The 20148-nt window shown below is 36.4% G+C and overlaps 1 protein-coding gene across 1 annotated transcript; it reads left to right on the plus strand.

Moving 5' to 3' along the window:
• The first annotated feature begins 916 nt into the window (after window positions 1-916).
• On the plus strand, window positions 917-19265 carry LOC103507856 (zinc transporter ZIP1-like). Its single transcript, XM_008472376.3, has 5 exons — window positions 917-1018; window positions 13250-13351; window positions 16718-16954; window positions 17052-17298; window positions 18728-19265. The coding sequence occupies exons 1-5, from the start codon at window positions 965-967 to the stop codon at window positions 18829-18831; spliced, it is 744 nt and encodes a 247-aa protein (XP_008470598.1). The 5' UTR covers window positions 917-964; the 3' UTR covers window positions 18832-19265.
• The last annotated feature ends 883 nt before the right edge of the window (window positions 19266-20148 follow it).

Consider the following 20148-nt stretch of genomic DNA (forward strand, 5'->3'; position numbering starts at 1 on the left):
AACTTTACCTTGAATCAAAAAAGAGTTATAAAGAGACAGACAAGAAGAAAAGTTACACTTTCAAAACTTGCAAAAGCTATTAAAAAATGTAAAACATACGAGAGACTTCTGGAATGCAATTAAACAATTTAGAGGGAAAAGACCTCCACAAGAAAACAATATTTCCCTTGGAGAATCGGATCAATATCTGCTTGACCTATTTGATCAAAACATAGAGTGGGACTTCCCTGATAATTTCGGTAGTTGAGTGGTAAAAGCCCTGGACCAGATGGCATACTCAGTGAGCAACTGAAGAATCTTAGTATTTACTGGCTTAATGAACTACTACGCAAAGTTCTACGTCTCTACGAGTCCATTATCCAATTCGGCCAAGCTGACATGTTACGCGTGCGGAAAGACAAATCACAATTTCCGTAAATGCAAATTTAAGAATTTTTCTTGCAAATTCTGTTTGAATAAAGGTCACATTATCAATGCCTGTCCTGAGAAGTTGAATGGGAAGCCAGTGGCGAAGAAGATTCATCAAGTGGATGCAATTGGTGACCCGTCCTGTTCTCATCATGATGATATCGATATTTCTAACATTTATACTTTCCAGGATAGTGATTCTTCGAGTGTTAATTTCGTCAGTCCAGTCTATTTGACAGTACCTGTAGAAGGTAACTCTATCGATTTTCTAATTCAGGCATGTCAAACTGGCGGCCCGCGGGCCGCCAAATTGTGCGGCCTGCTGCAAGCCACAAGGTTATAATATTAAATAATAAATTAATAATATTTGATAAGGAGACTTTTTATTTTTTTTATTACTTTAATCTTTGAAACAAAATGAAGTTAAAAAGTACTTCTTGGTAAACGTATCTATTTATAGATGAAACTTTTATTTAGACTATTTATTTCGTACTCATTTGTTTACAGATATGCCAAAGTAGTGGGATTACTGAGTTGTTTTGCAGGGGGTGTATTCATGGCCTCTGCTCTACTTGATCTTCTGCCAGAAGTTATTGAAACATTCAGTCAGGTATGTAATATCAAACTTTTACCAATGTACTTTGTTTTTCAAGATTTTTTGCTGGGGAGGGGGGGGGGGGGTCTAATTTAAAATTTAAAACAGAACATTTTAAACGATCCCTTATTACATGGGGAGTATTTTGAGATGGAAAAATTTTGACCAAAAATCAGCCGCCATATAGGCGGCTTGGGCCTTGAAAAAATTTTCACATTTTTTTTTTTTTTAAATATGTATTCGCAAATGTAATAGAAAGTCGTGTGATGTTCACACCAGATTTTTTTTTTCTTCTGTCTTTAGATTATTGTAAAGAACCCTTGAGGAATTTGTCGTGGAAAATTTCAATACTCTACAAAGAACTAAACTCGTAAAATTTCATTTTCAAAATTAACAGTCAATTAGAAATGGTTGAAAATCGGATGATTTCTGGAAATAGCGAATTTCCGTGGCCTGCAAACTCTCCCGAAATGTCCGTCCAGACTTTTTTCTGGCCTTACCTTAAAGAAAGAGTGTATGTCAACAAACCTAAGACTCCCCGAGAGGTGAAGAACAACGTTCGAGAATTTCAAACCCTAAAACCAAACATTTTGAGCCCGAAAGTGCGAAAAAGCCCGAATGTTCGACATTGAACATGGACAGCATTTTAACAACCTTATTTTTCATGAGTAGTATAGAAAAAATTTCACAACCCTCTAGAATCATTTCATAAAATAAAAGTTGTAAAAACGAGAAGAATTATAAAAATAAGTATAACAGAAAAACTTCATCAGGTTACTTTTGCGCCACCCTGTACAATCGCCTTTTCATTCATTCATTTTTTTTTGACATTCGCGAATTCCGCGAAATATTGCAAACACCTCAACTAACTGAAATGTACCTGTGTGACTTAACATTTTACAATGTTCTTCCTTCATAAATCATGTGGTAACATCAGATCTTGGATTTAGACCATTTTTCGCGAATTTGCGAATTTCGCAAATCGATAAAGTGATTGAAATGAACTGTGTGGCTGATCATTTCACAGTTTTTTTCCATCATAAATCATGTGGTAACATCAGATTTTTTTTTTTTTTTGAAAACTCCAACAGATTCGGATCAGTTTGAGTGGGTCATACATTGGTGGACACCCTGTATGTGGCCTAAATTTCCTTTCTTTAGAAGCTCTCGCTAAGTTTTAAATCCATAGAGATATGAGTGGATCATAATTACCCCAGGAGAAATCTTGATACAAAGTTTTTTTTTTCAACAATTTTGAGGAGGTTTGTGGAGCTGTGGAATCTTTGAGTAATTGAAGTTAAGAGATTGTTCTTTAAAATGTCTGTGTAATATTTTCGGACTGGTTCAACACTTCAGCCAGTCCGATTTCACCATTCGAAGATTCATTCTCCATTGGGATTTGATTTTGGAATCCTAAAATAAATTTGCTCTCATTTTTGCATCAGATTTGTCTTCAAAATATTACGGTCAAACTTTCTTGACTTGGCGGGGCGGAGCGCTACCGCGCTCCTTAATAAATGGCGACGAGGATGGGATGTTCTATTCCTGAAAGCAGAATGAAGGCAATTAATGAAGTGCCTATTCCCAAAGATGTAACACAAGTCAAGTCTTTTTTAGGATTTATTAATTATTATTCAAAGTTTTTACCAAACCTGTCGTCTACATTGGCTCCATTGTATGAACTTTTGAGAAAGAATAAGAAATTTGTTTGGTCTGAGAGTCAGAATTCAGCATTTCATAAGGTTAAAAATAAAAAGATGATATTATCCGCTAACGTTCTAACGCACTACAATCCTAATTTGGATATTATTGTGTCTTGTGATAGTAGTGCTTATGGTATAGGTGGTGTTATTGCTCATAGAATGCCCGATGGTAGTGAAAGGCCAATTGCTTTTACTTCTCGAACTTTGAATTCGAGTGAGAAAAACTATGCTCAAATAGACAAGGAGGCATTGTCCATTGTTTATACTGTCAGACAATTTAACCAATTTCTTTATGGACGTCACTTCACTTTACGGACAGATCATAAACCCTTGATTTCTATTTTTCATCCGAACAAAGGTATACCTGTTATGGCAGCTAGTCGATTAAATATAGCTGATATGTTGTCTCGATTACCTTTATATTGTACTGATAATGATACTAGGATTAATGAGGAGCACAAAATGTCTTCAAATTATTATAAATGGCGACGAGGATGGGATTTTGGAATCCTAAAATAAATTTGCTCTCATTTTTGCATCAGATCTGTCTTCAAAATATTATAAATGGCGACGAGAATAAAAGATCATTTTCAATTTCACACTTCTTATTGATGAAAATACCGAAATTATTCGTATGTTGTTTTCTGCTGTATACGCTGACCGAATTCGTTGACGGAGTCCAGATGTCGGGGACCATTGGTTCGATTCCTGTCTTTGACCATAACAATGATTGGCTTGTCTACAAAGAAGTGGTGGACATGTTCATCTTGGCAAACAGGATTGAGGAGAGCCGTAAAGTCCCTATTCTCCTATCTGCTATTGGCGAGAAAACTGTTCAAGTTTTGCGCCAGCTTTACGATCCGGAAAGTCCGTCCTGTAAGTCTTACGTTGAACTGTGCGAGATCCTGCGACTTCACTTCGCCCCTCGTGTTTCCATTTACAGGAAAAGGATTGAGTTTTATGATTTAAAACAACTTCCTGGTGAGTCTATTAACCAATGGTATTTGAGAATTAAAAAGCTGGCAATGGTATGCAATTTTGGTAACCAATTGGAAAACGTCCTAAAAGACAAGTTAGTTACAGGGTTACAGCAAGGTAAAATACTCGATGAACTCTGTGAAAATGAAAAGGGTCTTACTTTAACCTTGCCAGATACCTTGGAGACGGCGCTTAATAAAGAAGCCAGTCAAAGTACTCTTCCTGTAGGAAATATGTCCAATGTTCTGGCGGTGAACCCAGTATCTCATTCTACGAGTACATTATCCAATTTGACCAAGTTGAAATGTTACGCGTGCGGAAAGACAAATCACAATTTTCGTACATGCAAATTTAAGAAATTTTCTTGCAAATTCTGTTTGAATAAAGGTCACATTACCAATGCCTGTCCTGCGAAGTTGAATGGGAAGCCAGTGGCGAAGAAGATTTATCAAGTGGATGCAACTGGTGACCCGTCCTGTTCTCATCATGATGATATCGATATTTCTAACATTTATACTTTCCAGGATAGTGATTCTTCGAGTGTTAATTTCGTCAGTCCAGTCTATTTGACAGTACCTGTAGAAGGTTAACTCTATCGATTTTCTAATTCAGGCATGTCAAACTGGCGGCCCGCGGGCGCGCCAAATTGTGCGGCCTGCTGCAAGCACAAGGTTATAATATTAAATAATAAATTAATAATATTTGATAAGGAGACTTTTTATTTTTTTTATTACTTTAATCTTTGAAACAAAATGAAGTTAAAAAGTACTTCTTGGTAAACGTATCTATCTTTATAAAATATGTAATATCTACTTTACTACTTTACCTACTTACCAAAAATTTGGATTAAAATTACTAGCACGCTGGATCTAGTTCAGACGTACAAGATTTGGAGACTCCTACACACAGTAGGTATTCTTTTTAAAAAACAATGAATCCCATGATTTTTTTACAACAATTTTTTTACTGGGGGGGGGGGGGTGAATACCTGCGGCCCGCCAATGTTCAACAAATATCAAAAATGGCCCTCTATACATTTTGAGTTTGACATGCCTGTTCTAATTGATACTGGCAGCCCCGTCACGGTTTTGCCGAGGAGTATTTTAGATAACGTAACTTTGACAAGAAGTGGTAGAGTTTCCAAACCTCCTGAACGATATACTCCATAATAATTTGTCACATATGTATTTTTTATTTTAGTTTGGGAGGTATGTAATATTTTCGGACTGGTTCAACACTTCAGCCAGTCCGATTTCACCATTCGAAGATTCATTCTCCATTGGGATTTGATTTTGGAATCCTAAAATAAATTTGCTCTCATTTTTGCATCAGATTTGTCTTCAAAATATTATAGTCTGTTTAACCGATTCTCCAGGAATAATCTAAGTGGGCTAAATTTGGGTGGATCATAATTACCCCAACCCACCCTACCACTTAAATGATTTTCTGTTTCACTTGCAGCAAAAGTTTAACATGAACATCTCTACAGTGAAATATATTGTACTGGTCACATTGTTTGTGCTGACATTTCTATCAACCATCCTACCATTGCGGGTGGTTTCAACACTACGTGATACTTTGGATCCTAACAAGAGAAATAAGTAAGTTTTTACTTAAAAGAGTGTCCCCTCTTTCCACCAAAATCCTTAATCTTACCTGCTTTGGTTTTGTAGTGGTCAAGACACTCACCTGGTTAACAGGAGGGTATGGGTTGAAACCCTACCAAGGTATGGAATTTCATCTTCCATTAGGTAATTTGAGAATTCGACCACAGTAATACTTAGTAGTAGCCTACTGCTGGGGTAAAGTGGCTTTTCTGTCTTGTAAATAAGCACTATTATATTATTATTATTATTACTATTATTTATTATTATTATTATTATTATTATTATTATTATTATTATTATTATTATTATTATTATTATTATTATTATTAGTATATGAGGATTATTCACTCATTTATTGAGGTATTTCGCATATACATATAGGCTCACAAAAAACAATATGTATAGCTATTTTGTTCCACGTTGAATATTACTCTTTTGTTTTGATGTTGTAGGTAGGTACTAGTTGACATCCATTGCTCAAACATTTCTAATGATGGAGGTTGTTCGACAAGATGACAGATTTCTGACACATTCCAATTAGATACTCAGGGTTCTTCAAGGCGCAGGATTCCAAGGCGGACTTCAGGTTTTGTGAATCAACCCATTAGCACTTATCACAATAGAATGAGTAGATACAGATGACTGATTGTATATTGCTATCTTCTTTTAGATTGATACTTCTATTTTTCAACATATGCATCATGTATATGTCGTCCAGTCGTATTGTTACCATCGAATGTATTATATTATGCTTACTTATTATTATCTGAAGTTTATTATTATTAGTTATATTATTATATTATTATTATTATGTATGTATTATAACTATGATATAGTTCGGGTTTCAAAAATTATTACGACTATTAAATTATAATTTTTCAGGCGTTGATCGTGTATTATTCATTATTAATTATCATTATTATTATTCTATTACTTACAAATTTCCCTAACAAATGCAATGTACAGAATCAAGTTATAGATGAAACTTTTATTAGACCTATTTATTTCGTACTCATTGTGTTAACAGATATGCCAAAGTAGTGGGATTACTGAGTTGTTTTGCAGGGGGTGTATTCATGGCCTCTGCTCTACTTGATCTTCTGCCAGAAGATTATTGAAACATTCAGTCAGGTATGTAATATCAAACTTTTACCAATGTACTTTGGTTTTTCAAGATTTTTCTGGTCGCCGCGCCGGCGACGGCGGCTGGGAGAGGGGGGCGGGGGGTTTCTCATTTAAAATTTCCAAGTTGCGCCACCTCCTCACCAATATTAGAAACTTGAATACATATTAGTAGAAACTTATATACAGGGTGTCCCGCGAACGACTATACAATGCTTGATGGTTGATGCAGGACCTAGGGTTTTCTGGAAGCCCTTTGGTTCCTGCATCAACCCTCAAGCATTGTACAGTCGTTCGCATTGTACACCCCTAATAATATAATATTTATATAATAATATCAATGATAGCTCCAAATAATAATAATAATAATATTATTAGTAATATTCTTAATAATTGCACTAATTCTAAGTTACCAGTTGGAAAAATTTTATCTCATTTGGTTTCTTTGTCATATTAATGTGGAGCGAATTGCTCTATTTTATAAGGAAGAGGTAATTGTATACCGGTAACAAAATTCAACATGCCCTCTGTACCAGTTAGTGTTATGAGCACTGACTTTCCACTCGCAGGTAGCTGGATTTGAATGGTGAACAAGATGGAACATTTTCTAAGATGGATAGGTACTTATGTTCACTTGTTAAGGATCCAGTGTCTCGAAGTATTGCAAAACCAGTTGCATGAGGATGTTGATAGAAATATAAGCACAAACAATGTGACCAGTATATATATTTCACGTAGTGATGTTTAGTGAACTGTAGACCTCATTGAGAATTAGTGCCCCAACAGTGCCTCCTCTACTCCATAGACCCAATCGAAATCAAAATCTCGGCAGAGTCGAAGTTTTATTTTCAGCTCTGTGTGTGAAATTCGGGATGTATTCAGCCGCATGCCGCAAGAGGACAAGTACATAAATATAATGGAACAACTTGTTCTAAGCTGACAGTCTAAATAAAGCACTGCTTGTAACTTATTATGTGAGCAGATTTTAATAAGCTGTGTGTGTATAATAATAAGAGTAAGTTAGTATTAGGTGAGTGAGATTTTAATCGAGCAGCGACCAGTGGCGGCATTACCAGAGTAAAAAAAAAGAACAATTATAGAAATGACAGAAATAGTAAATAAAGCTCTTCGTAGTGCTGTGATATTGGCAAGAACTGTGAAAAGGCTCTCAGCTTCACCACAGACAAATTAGGTATTATTTAGATGAGAATGAAATGAAATTTTTGATTTCCCAACAATCACAAGAACAATTATAGAAATGACAGAAATAGTAAATAAAGCTCTTCGTAGTGCTGTGATATTGGCAAGAATTGTGAAAAGGCTCTCAGCTTCACCACAGACAAATTAGGTATTATTTAGATGAGAATGAAATGAAATTTTTGATTTCCCAACAATCACACATAACTTCAGCAGATTGAGAAGTCGGGTCTAGAATTTAGACTACAAACGTCTAGTACATGGAAAAAACAAGTACGTACCAACTTCAAGTCCAGAAAACCATAATATCATTGTTTGGATTTTTTTCTTTACGAAATGGTCAGGATAATGTTATATTTTACTTGCTTCCTTCAGATATGTCCCATGATACTTATTGCATTTTGTTTTTGTTCTAGGTAATAGACACAATGAGTCCAATTCAAAGGCTTGGATCTCGTGATAGAAATCTTAACGAGAGGGAAACGTTGCGATCTCAAACTGGGGTTAGTAGGATAAATAAATAATCAAGAGTGCACGCGCGCAAACATCAAGAGTTAGAAGTTTCAAGGTTTTTTGATACTGGCAGCCCCGTCACGGTTTTGCCGAGGAGTATTTTAGATAACGTAACTTTGACAAGAAGTGGTAGAGTTTCCAAACCTCCTGAACGATATACTCCATAATAATTTGTCACATATGTATTTTTTATAAAGCCCAAAAAAATCCCAGGAATCCCTCAATTTTTAATATTTTTTTCAATGCCTTCTATTCCTATCAATAACTGCGTCGCAGGCAAAATTTTTCTAAGGTGATGGCCCCATGTAATTTTAATTATCTGTTTATCCTTCCAATATACCTCATCCGCTTATTTACATAGGTGAGGTGAGCGTTGCAAGGAAGTATACTTGTTATTGTTATAACAAAATGACACCTGCAGCGCTTTAGCGCTGGTGTCTGTAGGTAAGTATAATACTTACCTAAAGGTATGAATTTCGTAAAAATGTACATCTATTGTTGTATTGTTGTAATTTGTAATGGAGCAGTTGCAAATGGGTAAAAATTTTAAATAAATGGTCGATTCCTATGTAAAAAGTTGGGAAAAATCCAAATCTGAGGTCAAAACTCCGAAAAAATAACTGTAAACGATCGAAAATTCAATTTTTATTTTCCGTTCTAATGAAGATGTGTGACGTCAGACTTAACGCAGTTGCTATTTTCGTCCGCTAGGTAGCGCCAGTATGCAAGCGCGCTAGCCGAGGAGCAGAAAGAACTGCGCAGAAACGTATGCGCACAAACACATTAATGCGTTACCTGCAAGGGAGCTTTGCTCGGGACATTTGATGTGACGTCATCGCCTACGGAGAGCGTATGCCGTGACGTCAAAGTTCACGATTTACCGGCATTTTTTTAATCGATTTATCTCGAGATCTAGAAGTCGTAAAAGAAAAAGAAAAATTCCGTTGGTCCTCATTTTTCATGCTCTATGACTTTGAAACATCACCCAGTAAGCACAACTTGATCTATTGGTTATTAACGTGACTTCACCGACTGGTTTAGGATTTTTCTTCAAACAGAGAATTAAAATGGAAAATATAAGTTTTTGATTTTTCGCCTCGTAAAAATCAACATATCATTTGGTAGGAATATTCTTTTTATGGTCTAGGTGTGCAATAAGAAAGGATTTTGCGAAAATCTACACCGATCCTGAGATATGATCAATTTTTGATCGTTAAAATCACCATAAGAAATACACAGAGTGCAGAGACTGTGGGAGAGAAAACTTTTCCTCGCTCGCCTAATATTTGAGTTTCGTTTATGTTTTTTTTGTTTGATAAATACAAGTTCGGCCATGCCTTTTCCAGAAGTTTGGCCATGCCTCGGGATGAACTAGCGGGATTCCGGAGCGAAGCGGCGGAATTCAGCTAGTATGTACATATTCCCAATATGTTTGGTATAGTATGCATCTTTGCATGTGGGCATTATTAATCTACTAGCGGAATTCCGCTAGTTCATCCCGAGGCATGGCCAAACTTGTGGAAAAGGCATGGCCGAACTTGTATAATTTATCAAACTAAAAACATAAACGAAACTCAAATTTAGGCGAGCGAGGAAAAGTTTTCTCTCCCGCAGTCTCTGCACTCTGTGTATTTCTTATGGAGATTTTAGCGATCAAAAATTGATCATATCTCAGGATCGGTTTAGATTTTCGCAAAATCCTTTCTTATCGCACACCTAGACCATAAAAGGAATATTCCTACCAAATTTCAGCTTTTTAATTAGGTGTTGTGGTTCTCGAGATAGAGCGATCAGTGGGTGAACAAGCTCCTTGGTGTGAACTATGAAATGTGAATGAGTGAATCAGTGAATGGATCTTGTTCTTATAATTATAAGAAAAAGATTACGAGGGGAAGGTCAGTATTCTCTTATTCTTTCTACCATGGGTCAGTATCAACCCGATGGCGCCCTCAAGCGGCATGTACCATGTAACTGCACGAGTTTCTACACTCCCTCTTCTACACGTTTTGGTTCAAAATTTCAAATCAGCTGTTTTTTTTGTAAACAAGGGAAAAGTAAGTTGATATGATAACAACATTAACAACTGCACAACACAAACACAGCAGTCGCATTTGCGTTTAACTTAACTCACTTAACTGGTATTTGGAAATTAACTCTCTTATTTCTATTTTTAATTAGGTTCTTGCCTAGTTTGTTCTTTGCTAAAAGTTCTCTCCATAAGCTTTCAAAATTCAGTTCAGTGCCATGCTAATCAGTGCCATTCAGGTAAGTTCTTTATTTGTTAGATAACCACCTGACTACGCAAATTATTTAATGACATTATGGAAAACAATAATGTGCCACAGAGCTTAGCAAAGCTAGACATGGTTATGATATTTAAAAAAGGCGATAAAAATCTACCATTAGGTTGAACGTAAAAAGGAACTTTCACAAATGAGTCAAAACTACAAATGAGTCGTTCGCGCCAGTCAAAACTACATCTAGAACACTCTTAAAGTAAGTTTTTCCTCTTATATAGAAATTTTGAGTAAATTTGCCATTGACGCGCCTTATGCATAATTACCTCACTTTTTTCCAACGTTGCCACAAAATAAAATACGCGTAATGTGATTCCCCATAGCTGTTCTACTAGCTTTGGGACTATTAAACAAAAATGAAGAGAGTTGCAGGATTTCTCTTGACAATATGATTCTACTTTTGATAGATACACCTCTCTTGATTGAATGTGATTCCCCATAGCTGTTCTACTAGCTTTGGGACTATTAAACAAAAATGAAGAGAGTTGCAGGATTTCTCTTGACAATATGATTTGGTAATTTACACCTCAAATCAGTGGACACTTCTTCAGGGAACAAAGACACTTTTAACAATTTGATATGCACAGACTTTTGAATAATGGACAGTACCAACAGTGGACACTTTCTTCTCAATAGCAATAGGTATAGGGTTCAGAAAATCTGTGGTTTTCATTTTGCTGCTTTTTAATTGCTGCGTTTTTCATAAAGCCTATACCTGCCAGACGTATAGGGTTCAGAAAATCTGTGGTTTTCATTTTGCTGCTTTTTAATTGCTGCGTTTTTCATAAAGCCTATACCTGCCAGACTAAGTAGTTAGCTTGAAAGTTAATACATCTGTTTTGTAAGTACGGTTGGTCCAGTGGTAACATGCTTGCTTGCCATCCAGAAGGTCCCGGGTTCGAATCTCACCATCAATAAAATTTGTACTCGTTTGTTGATTGCAAATATTTCAACGGGTTCCTTTCTGGTGTTCTTGTGTTGACCCAGCACCTAAATGGGAAGTATTGTGTCTCTTCTGGCCCATCTGATGAGAGGCATACTATGGGATGGGCATGCTACGACACAGGCCACAAGCATCTAATGTAACAGTTGTTCCATTGCTATGAAATAAAAATGGCGGTAGAACACTCATATTAAAAAAAAAAGTGTTGGGTTGCAGGTTTGATTTCCATCTAGGGCAATTTATATCCTGAACAGACAAAGATTGTTCTTGGAATGACAGGTTTTCTCATAACTGGTCCTGTGGTAATGGTAAAGTTCCAGTTTCACTTAAATGCTCAAGCTCAATAGGGGAAGATACTTGCTCCAGGAGTGTTTGAAATGTAGTTTTAAGTTGACCAATTTAAAAAAAGTGACCAATATTACCTACTATTGGTTAGAAATTATTTAACCAGAAATAAAGATAATGAAATTTGAGCATTTAAGTGAAACTAGTGACCAATATTACCTACTATTGGTTAGAAATTATTTAACCAGAAATAAAGATAATGAAATTTGAGCATTTAAGTGAAACTGGAACTTTACCCAAAAATGTGTTATACTTCCAAGTTTTGAACCTTTATTTTGACATCACCATTAAATTTGCCATGAGCCCTTTCCTATCTGGGAAAAAAATCCTAGCCATTCAATATGATGTAGGTATAGGTATGTTTGTATGTCTTTGTGTATTTAGGATAAGGAGTCCTAAAAAATTATCTCTGACTCAAATGTTGTTAGTGCTTTTTTTATGTAAAAAAAACATTTTTTTTGACATTCGCGAATTCCGCGAAATATTGCAAACACCTCAACTAACTGAAATGTACCTGTGTGACTTAACATTTTACAATGTTCTTCCTTCATAAATCATGTGGTAACATCAGATCTTGGATTTAGACCATTTTTCGCGAATTTGCGAATTTCGCAAATCGATAAAGTGATTGAAATGAACTGTGTGGCTGATCATTTCACATTTTTTTTCCATCATAAATCATGTGGTAACATCAGATTTTTTTTTTTTTTTGAAAACTCCAACAGATTCGGATCAGTTTGAGTGGGTCATACATTGGTGGACACCCTGTATGTGGCCTAAATTTCCTTTCTTTAGAAGCTCTCGCTAAGTTTTAAATCCATAGAGATATGAGTGGATCATAATTACCCCAGGAGAAATCTTGATACAAAGTTTTTTTTTTCAACAATTTTGAGGAGGTTTGTGGAGCTGTGGAATCTTTGAGTAATTGAAGTTAAGAGATTGTTCTTTAAAATGTCTGTGTAATATTTTCGGACTGGTTCAACACTTCAGCCAGTCCGATTTCACCATTCGAAGATTCATTCTCCATTGGGATTTGATTTTGGAATCCTAAAATAAATTTGCTCTCATTTTTGCATCAGATTTGTCTTCAAAATATTACGGTCAAACTTTCTTGACTTGGCGGGGCGGAGCGCTACCGCGCTCCTTAATAAATGGCGACGAGGATGGGATGTTCTATTCCTGAAAGCAGAATGAAGGCAATTAATGAAGTGCCTATTCCCAAAGATGTAACACAAGTCAAGTCTTTTTTAGGATTTATTAATTATTATTCAAAGTTTTTACCAAACCTGTCGTCTACATTGGCTCCATTGTATGAACTTTTGAGAAAGAATAAGAAATTTGTTTGGTCTGAGAGTCAGAATTCAGCATTTCATAAGGTTAAAAAGATGATATTATTTTCTGGAAGCCCTTTGGGTCCTGCATCAACCCTCAAGCATTGTACAGTCGTTCGCATTGTACACCCCGTATACATATATATTTTTATCAAATTTCAATGAGTAGCTCCAAATCAACACCCTGTATTATTTGTCATTTTCTTTCAGATTGCACCTAATTCTAAGTTCCCGTTGGGAGAATTTGTGATCTCATTTGGTTTCTTTGTCATATTAATTGTGGAGCAAATTGCTCTATTTTATAAGGAAGAGGTAAGTGTAACAGGTAACAAAATTAAACTGCCCACTCCAATTGGTTATGAGCACTGACTTTCCACTCGGAGGTGCTGGGTTCGAATCCTGAACAAGATGGAAATTTTCTAACATGGATAGGTACCGATGTTAACATATTAAGGATGTGCCTTGAAGTAATGCAAAACCAATTACAAGATATTGAAAAAAAAAAAAAAAAAAAACATAGTGGTTTAGGGCTTACATATCTTGTCGAGTTCAGTACCTACGTTGTTGCTTGGAAAACGTATTCCACTAGAATTTTCGCGAAGGGTTAACTTTGGGACCGATTTTGCTATAATTTATGATCTTTAATAAATGGTGGGTTGGTTTCAAATGCTAGAAATTGACTATGAGGTCATTTTTCTCATAAATGAAAATTTAGAAAGTCGTGGTAATAAAATTAGGAGATCCTTGAAAAAGGTCCATTCTTTTCGAAATTTTGAAATTCAACAAAAAATTCTGTGAGATTGATACAATTATATCTTTGAAAGAAGGACCAAATTTTCAGTAGGAATCAGTCCAAGTCCTTTTTTATAGACTTCCTCAAATATTGAATAAAAAAAAATGTAAGTCTGTGAGAGTGAGATTGTAAGTCTTGTATCATAAATGTTTTTGTGTTCGGGTGAGGGGTATTTCTTGTTATCATCTGTACATATTCTTTTTTTATACTTACTGTATACAGAGTGGTGTAAAGGCCATTTCGGGGGAAATTGAGATTAGAGACTGGCGGGATTATTTGCTCAAAGAAGTTGATAGGGAACGTTCAGTATCACCCTGTATAAACAGGGTGGAATCATCGACGAATAGCATAGCACTCGCACCCAGAGGCAGGTTTACTGGGAGGTCGTTTATGTATATAAGGAACATAAGGGGACCAAGGATTGAACCGGTGGGTATTCCGGTTGTTACAGACCTAGCATCAGACGAATAGCATAGCACAGAGGCAGGTTCACTGGGAGGTCGTTTATGTATATAAGGAACATAAGGGGACCAAGGATTGAACCGGTGGGTATTCCGGTTGTTACAGACCTAGCATCAGATGTTTTCTCCCCCAGCTGAACTCTATGGGTCCTGCCCTCAAGGTAAGATGATAGGATGATGCTGGTTGAGTCTAACTTGTAATGTTTCAACTTGGCTAAGAATACATCATGGCTCAGACATTCAAAAGCTCTACTGAGGTCGCACATGGTTGCATAAAGGTAAGTTTGTCCGGAAGATGAATAGGACGGAGGGAAAACATAATATTCTGGGTTTTACTCTGGTTGAGAAGCAACCGGTTGGAAGCAAACCACTCCTGTGCCCTTTCCAAGACGAACTTTCCTCCATCAAGAGCAGACTGTTCAGTATCACCCTGTATAAACAGGGTGGAATCATCGACGAATAGCATAGCACTCGCACCCAGAGGCAGGTTCACTGGGAGGTCGTTTATGTATATAAGGAACATAAGGGGACCAAGGATTGAACCGGTGGGTATTCCGGTTGTTACAGACCTAGCATCAGATGTTTTCTCCCCCAGCTGAACTCTATGGGTCCTGCCCTCAAGGTAAGATGATAGGATGATGCTGGTTGAGTCTAACTTGTAATGTTTCAACTTGGCTAAGAATACATCATGGCTCAGACATTCAAAAGCTCTACTGAGGTCGCACATGGTTGCATAAAGGTAAGTTTTCTCGTTGGATGAATTGGAAATGAATTTGGAGAAAAAGTTGACGGCATCAGTTGTACATAGGGACTTACGGAACCCAAACTGGTTGGGCGAGAAGAGGTTAAAGTAGGTCAAATAGGATGTAATTTGCTCAGTTATGATCTTTTCAAAGATCTTACCAAGGGTGGGCAGGATGGTTATCGGTCTAAACATGGAGGCACCATTTACATCACCTTTGTTTTTATAAACCGGATGGATAAGACCATGCTTAAGCGAGTCCGGGAAGATACCTGTGGCAAGACTTAGTCAAGGGGGGCGCAATGAGATCTTCAACGATCAGGATAATGTCAAGGTTAAGACCAAACAGATCCTTACCTTTCCTCCTGGGGAGAGAACAAATAGTATTCCGAAGTGTGGACTCGGATATTTGACAAAAGTAAAAATGCTCGTCCACATGACTAACATCCACCCTGGTTACAAGGGTGTGAGGGTTGCTGGGGGCAGGAGGACACTCGCTTCGTCTAAACCTACCTTAAGAACAATCTCAAGCTTGACCTTTGCCATGACTCGTTTGACCAGTCTTTGCGAAGGGAAAGAAGGATCTCAAATTGAATCAACCAATCAGAATCAGTTTTAAATTTCATGCGCATCGAAAAACTGCACGTATATTTTGTAAACAAAAATGAAATAACAAATAAATAAAAACCTGTGATTTGTGTTGTGAGTTTAGCTGTTTTGAGTTTTTTTTTTTTTTTTACTCAATATTCTATTATTTGAAAATTAAAGTCAGATAAAAATAATTAATATTTTCATCAGGACAATAAGAATTACGATTAAAAAGGATTTTAAACTGGTGAGCTTTCGATGTCACTCAGGACATCATCTTCAGAGCAAGATAGATGTTGACTCTATCGCAGCAGGAGTACATTGAAAGCTCACCAATTTAAAATCCTTTTTAATCGTAATTGTCCTGATGAAAATATTTATTATTTTTATCTGAATTTAATTTTTAAATATTCACGATTATTAAAAAACAATTTTAATCTATTATTTCTTTAATGTTTATTTTGATATATTAAAAATAAAATAATCATGTATTCTCCTGGATCTCGAGAGTATCTCTTGGGAGCCCGAGCCAAGTTGTAGGTACTCATTTTCACGATAGTGAAGCAAAATTTGATTGATTAAATTCATCTATAATATTTAAAGAAAAAACAAACTTTAATAAAAGAAATAAAACAAAAACGCACCTAGTTAGAACTCAAAATGAAATGATAAATGATCAAAAAATCAAGGTAGGTAGGTACAGGGGTCAGATGGTCACCATCCAGGTACTAAATACGCGCAACGTTACTTAACTTCAGTGATCCGTGGGAAACTGGTGATTCAACATGCTATAATACCAAATGAAAATACTCGTTTTGACAAATCCCGGGTAAAATTACAGTGTTGCCAACGAGTACCACACGCTTAGCATCATCTTAGGAAAGACCGGTCTTACCTCTTATCGGACTTGTTTATAAATACCATTTTATTTTGAACGGGCTTAGAACGTGCTTACCTCTGAGTACGTTTTTTTCCAAGTGAATTCTCAGAAGGATCTGAAGAACTTGTTTATAAATACGGGTGTAAGTATCCTATGCAATGAGAAAGTATGGCAATCGGTCGGAATTTTTTATTTATATCGTTGATGCCTACAGATCCCAGTGAATTTCTCGGATGACTTGGTTGTGGCCCCGCGTGATGATACCCGCACTATGATACCCTCATCTGACCCTGGGGATGACCCCACTGCACGCTCCCCGCACTCTAGCTTCCGCTCTGTACTCCTATTCGTATCCCTCTCCCTGCATAGTTTATTCGAAGGTCTTGCCATTGGGATTCAGCCAGACTTGGACACTGTGCTGCAGGTGGCCGTTGCTGTCATTATTCATAAGGTAAGAGAATCAATCAAACCTGTCGCTCCGTATTTTAAAATAAAATATTTTGAGTTGTTTTACCAAGTGTGTTCTATATCGTTTTTACTCTTTGCAGGTTATCATCGGGTTCAGTGTTGGTCTCAAGCTGATTCAATCTGATCTGAGCGTGAAGAGTGTCGCTCAGTTGGACTTTTGGTTCTCACTCATGTCTCCACTGGGCATTGGCATTGCTGTGGGTATCGACCAATATATGAGGAACATGCAGGATCTGTTGGTGATGACGGGTATTATGCAGGGCTTAGCCACAGGAACCTTCATCTACGTCACCTTCTTTGAGGTTCTGCCCAAGGAGATTCAGTCGGGTGAGTGGATTGTTTTTTATTTATTTATTAATAAAAGAGGTCATGATAAGAGAAACCAGCTGTTCCGAGAACGAACCCTACCTGTTTAGGATAAACCTTACCAGGGGCGAATCGAACTTCGGCATGGATTTTAGGTGTCCTACCCTCCAATCTAACCGGGCTGGCTAAGGTATATTTTTCTTCTACCCCTACAATAAAATAATAAGAGTAATAATTAGGGAGCGGATTTTGCATGTTTGCATATGCACATTTTGAGCATTTTTCTGTCAAAACATGGTAAAGACTCAATAAAAACCGCAAGTCAGAACTCAAGAACTACTTTCTTTTTCCTTGAAAGAAAAAACATCTTTAAAATCTTTGAAATCAAACTGAGTATGAAATCAAACTGACTTTGAAATCAATATGTAGGTATGTATCTATTGTAATTTATACAAATTTATATTTCTATGGTTAATAGGTAGGTATTATGTATGACAAAGAAAGAAAGTAAGTAAGAAAGAAAAAACAAAAAAACAACTTGGATAGGTAAAATTTCTTTTGAAAACAAGACCTACTTTCCTCATTAAAAGATAGATGTAGATGACCCGTATGTAGTTTTTCAATAGGACCTACCTACAGATTTTCCGTAATTTCCATTTAAAGATTTTTTTGGGCATTTCATGAAAAAGGGGCTTTTTCCCTTAAATTTAAACCTTTAAATCAGAATCGAAGCAAAAAATGAGCCCAAGTAGGTTGTAGGAAATTTTCTTTGCTTTAATAATTATGATGTATATTGTGATTATTTTCGAAGCACAGGTACAGGAACAAAGGCATTTCAATGCGAAGTGGGATGGGAAAGAAAATGAAAAAAAGTATCGAAATTTCTTAAAATCAATATTGTGGATAATCCGTTGGTCCTACGCAAAATTGGTTAAAGGTGACATTGTAGGAAACTAAATTTCCAATACCGTCCTATTAATCATTTTTTGATTCGGTTTTGTTTTACCGGAGGTATCGGCGTTTCCGCAAAGGCTCGCAGAGCTACTTTCAAGTGGCCGTATATCTGAGGAAGCACATGGCGGAAAACTCGGAAATTTCGAGAAAATTCATCAATCAATGCCTATTATTAAATATGTTTATATTAGACATCCTAGGTTATAAAGTTATGAAATAGGTAACTACAAAACTTATTACCTTTATATGATACAATGGATACACGTTCCGGTTTTGATATTATCCGACTCGAGTTTCGTCCATTCAGGTAAGGAAACACGCCTGATATTGCATACATATTTGGACCATTTTTTCGTGCATAATCCGCTCCCTAGTAATAATCATCAATGTATAGGTAGTATGTAAAATGTAATCGATTGTTGTTGAAAAAATAAAAATCTTTTTAATTGGATTTTGTTTATTTTATATTGATTTCCATCACTATTCTGTTCTGCAGGGAGGAGTCGCTTGCTCAAACTGTTGGCCATCCTGATTGGGTTCATCACAGTGTGCGTGGTGATCTATGTGGACAATCAGAACAAAAGCAAAGCAGCCAGTTGATTATGACAGAGCCCTGCATTCATATTGTCACTAGAAGTAAACTGGCCAGTTGTGACTATTGGTCAGTCCGAGCTTTACAGCTAACCGGTGCCGGTGGTGACTCCATAGCAGATTTGAGCACAGTAGGAACATTCTGCTGTCTAAATTATTCAGATCAATCGAAACATCGCATCATCTGAATAATTCATCTGTGCCTCATTCTATAGGGTCTTTCAATTAGAGTGATACCTTTTCATTTTTGAATAAAATGAAAACGGCTTTAGGTATCAAAAGGGTTTCGATTTTATTTTGATCCCTAGAGTATGCCATTTTGTTTGGTCCTTCATCCGTTTGCTTGTTTTGCTTGCATTGATGTATACGACTGCACCAATTTCGATGATTTTATTCAACATGTAAGAGTGCATGTCAGCAATCAAATCACCTTTTCAGACAAGGCACATTTTTGGATGAACGGCTATGTGACTAAACAAAATTACCGATATTGGTATGAGAACAATTTATAAGTATTGCATGCAGTACCATTGCATTCTGAAAAACTCACTGTCTGGGCCGGATTGTGGCACATGTCCTCAAAAGTCCTTAAATATTATAATAAAGAAAAATGTCCAAATAAACTTTTGAAGCCATTGCACAAAAATAAAGTTCAAAGTTGATAGTTTATTTGTTTTACATAAGTTATTTCTTTTACATCTATGTTATGGAACTTCACAAAGTTACTGAGCCCTCTATCATGATACCTTCCTAAAAGTTTTTCAACTTTTGGTATCGTGTTCAAGTTTACTGATAGTTTCAAGTTATTTTGATAGCTTGTCTATTTTTTTTTTCCATTACAGTAATGAAAATAAATGCTTTCTTTCTTCTTCTTTTTTTTTCTGAAATTGCTGTTTCCTCATAGGCGGTTCTTGCCTAAATTTTTGGGGGGGCTTGATTTTGAAGGTAGGTACACCTTCATAGCCCCCTCCCGAGCACGAAGTGCGAGTAGCCGAGCTATACTAGTAATGAAATTCATTTCTTAAAGAAGGGTCGTGCATTTTAAAGAGAAAAAAATGGATGATATCTCGGAAGCTAAGTAAAAAAAAAAAATACAATATTTTTTGTTGGAAATGACCTCAGGAATATACCCTAGCCTTTTGGTAACGTTTTTCGTATTCACCCTGTATATATATATATATTACAAATAGGGGGTTTACATTTAGGTTTCTGAAGTTGAACCCCCTGGGGCCGACCCTGACCCCAACCTGAATTTGTCAAGTACTTTAAAAAAATGGTATTTTAAAAGATAACATTTCAGCTTCTCACCTTTAGCCGTTCAAAAAA

Source organism: Diaphorina citri, unplaced genomic scaffold (assembly GCF_000475195.1).
Source record: "Diaphorina citri unplaced genomic scaffold, Diaci psyllid genome assembly version 1.1 scaffold18, whole genome shotgun sequence".
Classification (NCBI taxonomy): domain Eukaryota; kingdom Metazoa; phylum Arthropoda; class Insecta; order Hemiptera; family Psyllidae; genus Diaphorina; species Diaphorina citri.

Excerpts from the sequence above, each read along its gene's own strand:
- LOC103507856 (XM_008472376.3), top strand. The coding sequence starts at position 965 with ATGGCCTCTGCTCTACTTGATCTTCTGCCAGAAGTTATTGAAACATTC. Across the intron at positions 13,352-16,717 it reads CTCTATTTTATAAGGAAGAG|ATCCCAGTGAATTTCTCGGA; the intron begins GTAAGTGTAACA and ends TGATGCCTACAG. Across the intron at positions 16,955-17,051 it reads TTGCTGTCATTATTCATAAG|GTTATCATCGGGTTCAGTGT; the intron begins GTAAGAGAATCA and ends TACTCTTTGCAG.